The sequence below is a fragment of the Pezoporus flaviventris genome, unplaced genomic scaffold, assembly GCF_033815535.1.
Source record: "Pezoporus flaviventris isolate CSIRO_AGI_PZ_B2104156 unplaced genomic scaffold, CSIRO_AGI_Pfla_v1 ptg000043l, whole genome shotgun sequence".
NCBI classification, from domain to species: Eukaryota; Metazoa; Chordata; class Aves; order Psittaciformes; family Psittacidae; genus Pezoporus; species Pezoporus flaviventris.
Window position 1 is genome coordinate 1,654,201 of NW_026892591.1, and position 6,466 is coordinate 1,660,666.

The window sequence follows — 6,466 nt, forward strand, 5'->3', positions numbered from 1 at the left end:
GCTCCAGCCCCATAAAGAAATTGATGAAGCAGCATATTTTGGTTCCAGAACATGTAAATGATGGAGAAGCATCTGTGAGAGTTTTGAGAGCTGCCAGGTGACAGGAAAACAGGCCCTGCCAAGGACATTACGGAATCAAAATCCAAATTCACTGATTTCTTATTAATAAAGCATGAAAACAAGCAAGAAACTACACAGGAACCACCCTGTCAAAGCTCTCCTGCGTTTGCCACCGCACCTGGGCAAGGACGTCGAATTTATGTGTTCTGAACTGATTTTAGTGTGTCGCAGGCAATGGCTTTATTGAGAGCTGAATCAACAAGAAAAGCTTCACGATCCTTCTGAATATTAACCAGTGCCCCTCCAGCATCCTGCAAGTCATTATCATCATCCTACAGAGATGGAAACGCAGCAAAGCCGGCTTCCTTCCTAAGGTCATACACTGCCATGGAGCCAAGGGGAAAAATAATTGGGCCTGGGTTTTAAGCATTAAGCAACTCTGCCTGCCTGAAACCAGTAACACAATACCTTTGTTTTCTTGCTCAAACAGCAGACTCCACAAAATGCAAAGAAAAGCAGGGGGTGGACGTTTGTCCCCATATGTATAATCAATTCTCGCCATCTCAAGACCTTGTGAGCACACATTCCAAACCCACCCACGTTAGCGAGCCGCGAGCCGCTCTGAACGGCACAGATTTCCCATCCCAGCGACCCGCTTTGACCCCCAGCACCACAAAGGCTGCTTGGCCTCTATCACCCGCGCCAGGAAAGCCCAGGTGTCCAGCTCAGCCCCTTTGGGGTCCCTCTGAGCGCGCGCTGGATCACCAAACAGACACACAACGGCCGATTGTCAGCGTGAGGCCAAAGGGAGCTGACACTTTCCCAGGGAAAAACGCCTTTGCTGTGTGTTTGGAAGGTTACACAGCTGTAAGTCAGACCCAGAAGGAGCTGACACCCCGGAGGGATGCTTTGCCTCAAACACACATGGCCTATGGAAGGAAGCTCTCCTGTGGACCGACGTGCCGTGAGCTCCTGCTGCTGGGAGCCCGTTCCTGCCGGCTGAAGTGGTTTCCAGCCTCAAGCTGCTGCTGGCTTGTCCCGCGGATAACTCGTGCCTCATCTCTGACCCAGGGCCTGCCCCGGCCCGTGGCTGCTTTCTCCCTGTGCAAGGAACAGCCTCTCCTCCGCGCTCCCCAGCGCTGGCAACAGCAGCGCGCTGCGGGCAGCACCCGCTCGAGTGGGAGAAGCGGGATCGGCTACAAGGCGCTGTCAGCATTCCCGGGAAAACTCCTCTCTGCCCGCTCCCAGCCGTGCCCTCAGCTGGAGCGAGCCGGAATAGCATGGATGGGATTGAGGGAGCCGGAATAGCATGGATGGGATTGAGGGAGCCGGAATAGCATGGATGGGATTGAGGAAACCGGAATAGCACGGATGGGATTGAGGGAGCCGGAATAGCATGGATGGGATTGAGGGAGCCGGAATAGCATGGACGGGATTGAGGGAGCCGGAATAGCATGGACGGGATTGAGGGAGCCGGAATAGCATGGATGGGATTGAGGGAGCCGGAATTGCATGGATGGGATTGAGGGAGCCGGAATAGCATGGATGGGATTGAGGGAGCCGGAATAGCATGGATGGGATTGAGGGAGCCGGAATAGCATGGATGGGATTGAGGGAGCCGGAATAGCATGGATGGGATTGAGGGAGCCGGAATAGCATGGACGGGATTGAGGGAGCCGGAATAGCATGGATGGGATTGAGGGAGCCGGAATAGCATGGACGGGATTGAGGGAGCCGGAATAGCATGGATGGGATTGAGGGAGCCGGAATAGCATGGACGGGATTGAGGGAGCCGGAATAGCATGGATGGGATTGAGGGAGCCGGAATAGCATGGATGGGATTGAGGGAGCCGGAATAGCATGGATGGGATTGAGGGAGCCGGAATAGCATGGATGGGATTGAGGGAGCCGGAATAGCATGGACGGGATTGAGGGAGCCGGAATAGCATGGATGGGATTGAGGGAGCCGGAATAGCATGGACGGGATTGAGGGAGCCGGAATAGCATGGATGGGATTGAGGGAGCCGGAATAGCATGGATGGGATTGAGGGAGCCGGAATAGAATGGATGGGATTGAGGGAGCCGGAATAGCATGGATGGGATTGAGAGAGACGGAATTGCATGGATGGGATTGAGGGAGCCAGAATTGCATGGATGGGATTGAGGGAGCCGGAATTGCATGGATGGGATTGAGAGAGACGGAATAGCATGGATGGGATTGAGGGAGCTGGAATTGCATGGATGGGATTGAGGGAGCCGGAATAGCATGGACGGGATTGAGGGAGCCGGAATTGCTGCGGAGGGCGGCAGGGCTCTGTGCGGCCTTTGGGGAACATGGAAAAGGATCCATGGAATTCCGAAGGGAAGCCGGGCTCCTTGCCCCGGCAGGTGCCAGGGACGTCCCGCTCTGAGGGATGCGGGACCACGGCCGTGCCCTGGTCAAAGCCAGGCAGCAGCAGAACCGCTTGAGCACCCCGGGACAGGGCTGTGATGAGGACGGGTGCTTGAGGGGCTCTGTGCTTCCTCTGCCACCCCATCCTCATCCTCACCCTCACCCATAGGGCTCTACACAAGCACAGCCAAGAGAAAACGCGCTTCACCTTCCCCTGCTTGGGGAGGCACAAACGACCTCGGAGGAGGACGGAGCCAGGAGGGTCTCTGCTCCCGAGGAACAAGAGGAAACGGCCCCAAGCTGCACCGGGTTTGGATGGAGACTGGGAACACGTCCCAGGGCGAGGGGCCGAGCACAGGGCTCCGCTAGGACCGAAGGGAACCGGGGGGAACAAGAGGCGAGACGGGGCGGGGGGGGAGCCCCGGGCAGCGCTGCGGTGGCGCCCTGCGGCCAGCGGGGGCGCTGTGGTGCGCACACCGCGCGGGGGAGGCGGCCGCACTGGCGGAAGGGGGCGGCGGGAGTCACGGCTCCCGTGTGCGAGCGGCGCCGCCTGCCGGTGGGAGGCCATCGCGAGGGAGCACCGGGCGTGCGGAGGCACCGGGGACCCGGGTTCGAGACCGCGCTGCACCCCCCAGGGACACTGCCGGGGGTTTGGGGGCCTCTCAGCGGCCAAGGGAGCGTCCCCAGAGGTGGAGAACATCCCAAAGCAGGCTGGGGATCGGAGCTTCAGGTGTGTTTATTGCCTGGGTCTGGCTCCTCCCGTCGGCGTTACAGACGTTATGGCTCCGTTCTGGTGCTTGCAGGGCAGGGCTGAGGCGCTGTTGGTGACAACCGCTCCGTGCTTCCTTTGGACCTGATTGAAGCTGAGAAGACCAAGGAGACAAAAGAAACATCAAAAAAGCAGGACCGCCCCCAAACGGATGGGGAAAAGGGGACAGCACGGTGTGGGGTCCCCGGTGGGACAAGGGATGGGGATGCTGGCCCTGTGCCCCCATCACGGCTCCATCCAGGGCATCCCTGCGGCGGGAGCGCTCCAGGCACTGAGCTCCCCGGAGTCGGTGAAGTCCTTGGCAGCCACTTGGACGTGGAGCAGGGCTCCGGGGCGCAGGCCCGACAGCGTGAGGGATGTCTGCTCGTAGGGACCCACCTGGGGGCAGCACGGAGGGAAGGGCTTTGCTCGGGGGCAGCCCTCGGCCGTGCCTCAGTTTCCCCACGGGAGGGCTGGGCAGTACCATTGCGGTGACGGAGCCGTCCTCCTGCGCATAGCGGATGCGATACCTCAGCGGGAAGTACTCCGGGAAGGGCCAGGACCCCGGTGGGCTCCACTCCAGCAGCAGCTTCGTGGTCTCCCCAGGGATGGGGGAGACCCGCAGGGCCTCGGGGGGGTCCGGCTTTACTGATGAAGCAAGGAGATAATGAAGGGGTGAGAGATCCGGCATGGGGGTGCTGAGTCCATCAGCCCCATTGGCTGAGCTGTGAAATCACAGAACCATAAAGTCATGGAATGGTTTGGGTTGGAAGGGACCTTAAAGCTCCTCCAGCTCCAACCCCTTCCACTGGAGCAGCTTGCTACAAGCGCCTGTGTCCAACCTGGCCTTGAGCACTGCCAGGGATGGGGCATCTCCACTCCCGGCTGTGGAAGTGACCTGAGACCCGGCAAATCGTTGCACTGATGCTTCCCCATCCCAAGGAAAGGAGCAAAGCAGAGGGGAGAGGCCCAAAGGAAGCCCCAGGGCTGGGTCAGACCCAGACGCGGTGCTCAGTGGCGGAGGGTTGGGCGCAAGGGTCTGGTCCAGCAGCACTCACTGATGCTCTCCAGCAGGAAGGGCAGGATGGAGGAGGCAGCGCCCAGGGCGTTCACGGCCGTCACGTTCACCACATAGGGGATGAGGGAGAAAACCTGCACGTTCCCAAAGGAGCAGCTCCGTGGGCCCGTGGGGATGCACTCACCCACCTCTGTGTCCCCCCCAGTGCCGTGCCTGGGGGGCAGAGGGGGGCGCTGGGTGAGGCCCCGGGTACAACGCAGGCTATGGGGGGGCCTTATCCAGCGCTTGCAGCCCCCTACTCACCTGTACGTGGCCACGAAGTCGGTGTCGAGCAGCGGCTCAGGGGCCAGAGCCCAGGAGCAGTTCACTGCCTGCGGGTAGCTGATGGCCCAGCACTGGAGCGCAGGTGGAGCGGGGGGGTCTGCGGCATGGGACAGCCACGGTCACCCCCTGCCTCCCTCCCCAGTGGGGAGCAGGGCCGCAGTGGGGCAGGGTCACTCACAGCCCAGCCGCAGGCACACGGTGCCCCAGGTCTCGCCGGTGCCGGGGTGGTGGCAGCTGTAGCGGCCCTCGTGGGCCAGGCTGGCGTTGGGCAGCACCAGCCCCGGTGCAGGATGCGCTCCCAGGACTGTGTCCCCCCGGCGCCATTGAGCCGTGCCCCCCGCTGCGGCCGGGCAGGGCAGCAGCACCTCGGAGCCCAGGGTGCTGTAGTGCACCCAGCAGCGCCCTGGGGACATGCAGTGGTCCCCATCAGGGAAGGTGCCACAGTGATGGGATGGGGTGATGCTGGGTCGGGAAGGGTCTATGCTCTGTTCCCAGCACCCCAGTGCCACTCCCTCCCCACTGCCCCCAGCCTCCTTGGTCCCCTCGTGTCCCCAGACCCCCCAGTGTCCCTGTTGCTCCAGCAGCAGTCCCCCCCTGCCTCTGCCCTCAGTCTCCCCATGTCCTCAGTCCCTCCAGTGTCCCTATGGCTCTAGCCTTAGATGCCCTGTAATCGTGTCCCCATGCCCCTCAGTGCCCCTGTACCTCCCTCCCTGATCCCTCCATCTCCATCCCCAGCCCTTCCAGTCTGCCCAGTGCTGTTGTCTTTGGTCCCCACAGATCACCCCATGCCTCCATTCCAGACCCCTAGTCCCTCTATTGCTGGTCCCCCAGGTCCCCCATACCTCCATCCCAGCTGCCCCAGCCCCTCTATCCCCTGTCCCATGTGCCCCATACCTCTGTCCCCATTGTCCCCATCCCCAGTGCTGCCCCCTGTGCTGTTGTAGGGCATGGTGCAGGCGGGTGCCACAAGAGCCACCACCCAAAGCCACCTCATGTCAAGGAGTCTCAGCAGAGCTGCCCAGTTCCAGCAGGGATCTGTGGGGACAGGCAGGACGGTCAAACCCCAGGGCAGGGGACAGCAGGGACACCACGGCCACAGGGACATTGCCCTAAAGCCAGGGGTTCAGACCCATCGCAGGGCCACCCCACTGTGCTGTGCCTCAGTTTACCCTCTGGCCGTGCTGTACTCCCTGGGGACAGGGGATGGTTTCTCCCTGCAGTGGCTGGATCCTGATGCTGGGAAGGCGGAGGGGCAGACATAGGACCGGAGGTGTCCCATGGGTATCCCATAGGGACCAGCAGCCGCCTCTGCGGTGCCATGCCCAGAACTGAGGTTTCGGGTCGCTCCAGACCTCAACCAGGGAAGGGGTCAATGCACTCAGGTGGCCCCCAGCCCCCCAGGCCCCTGGGGAGGGACTGTCCCTCACAGAGACCCCCAGACCCAGCCTGGGGGCTGAGCTCCCCGCTGTGACCAAGGCCAGCACCAAGGGACAGATCCTGCCCTTGTCACTGCCTCACTTTCCCCTTATCAAGGCCAAGGGGCTCCCCGCGGTGCCCCCAGCCAGGCGCTGTGGGGCCCCCCCTATCCCCAGCCCCAGTCACACTCACCGCAGCGGGACCAGGCACCCGGAGCAGAGGATCTGGCAGCGCTGCAGCGGGAAGCCACGGTCCCGGCCGGCCTCAGCCCACTTCCTCGCACAGGAAACGTGGTCCCCAAGGGGGGGACTCGCTGCCAAGGGTGGCCCCAAAGGAGCCCCTGCACATGGGGCTGCTGCTCCTGGGGCCCAGACCCACAGGAAAGGGGTTTGGGTTCTGGCCAAGAAAGCTTCATCCCTTCCCATTCCCTCACCCTGCTGTCTTCATGGGGACATGATGATAGCACCGGTCCCGCACTGTCCCACATAGCCCCCAGTACCCTCATCCT

The 6,466-nt window shown here is 61.9% G+C and overlaps 1 protein-coding gene across 2 annotated transcripts; it reads right to left on the bottom strand.

Annotated features, from left to right (window-relative positions):
* Positions 1 to 3,429: 3,429 nt before the first annotated feature.
* EBI3 (Epstein-Barr virus induced 3) lies at positions 3,430 to 6,405 on the bottom strand. Of its 2 annotated transcripts, XM_061466652.1 has the most exons (7): positions 6,151 to 6,405; positions 5,437 to 5,577; positions 4,721 to 4,945; positions 4,522 to 4,639; positions 4,259 to 4,431; positions 3,685 to 3,848; positions 3,430 to 3,599 (listed from the first exon to the last, which is right to left on the bottom strand). In XM_061466652.1, the coding sequence occupies exons 1-7, from the start codon at positions 6,371 to 6,373 to the stop codon at positions 3,447 to 3,449; spliced, it is 1,197 nt and encodes a 398-aa protein (XP_061322636.1). In that variant the 5' UTR covers positions 6,374 to 6,405; the 3' UTR covers positions 3,430 to 3,446. The 2 variants fall into 2 exon arrangements, with proteins under 2 accessions (XP_061322636.1, XP_061322637.1); XM_061466653.1 differs by lacking the exon at positions 4,721 to 4,945.
* Between the last annotated feature and the right edge of the window lie 61 nt (positions 6,406 to 6,466).

What these genes read in the sequence shown, in the direction of transcription:
- EBI3 (XM_061466652.1), bottom strand. Translation starts at nt 6,373, where the DNA reads ATGAAGCTTTCTTGGCCAGAACCCAAACCCCTTTCCTGTGGGTCTGGG. An exon ending in CGTGTGCCTGCGGCTGGGCT is followed by an intron (nt 4,640 to 4,720) that starts GTGAGTGACCCT and finishes CCCATGCCGCAG; the next exon opens with ACCCCCCCGCTCCACCTGCG. An exon ending in GACTTCGTGGCCACGTACAG is followed by an intron (nt 4,432 to 4,521) that starts GTGAGTAGGGGG and finishes TCTGCCCCCCAG; the next exon opens with GCACGGCACTGGGGGGGACA.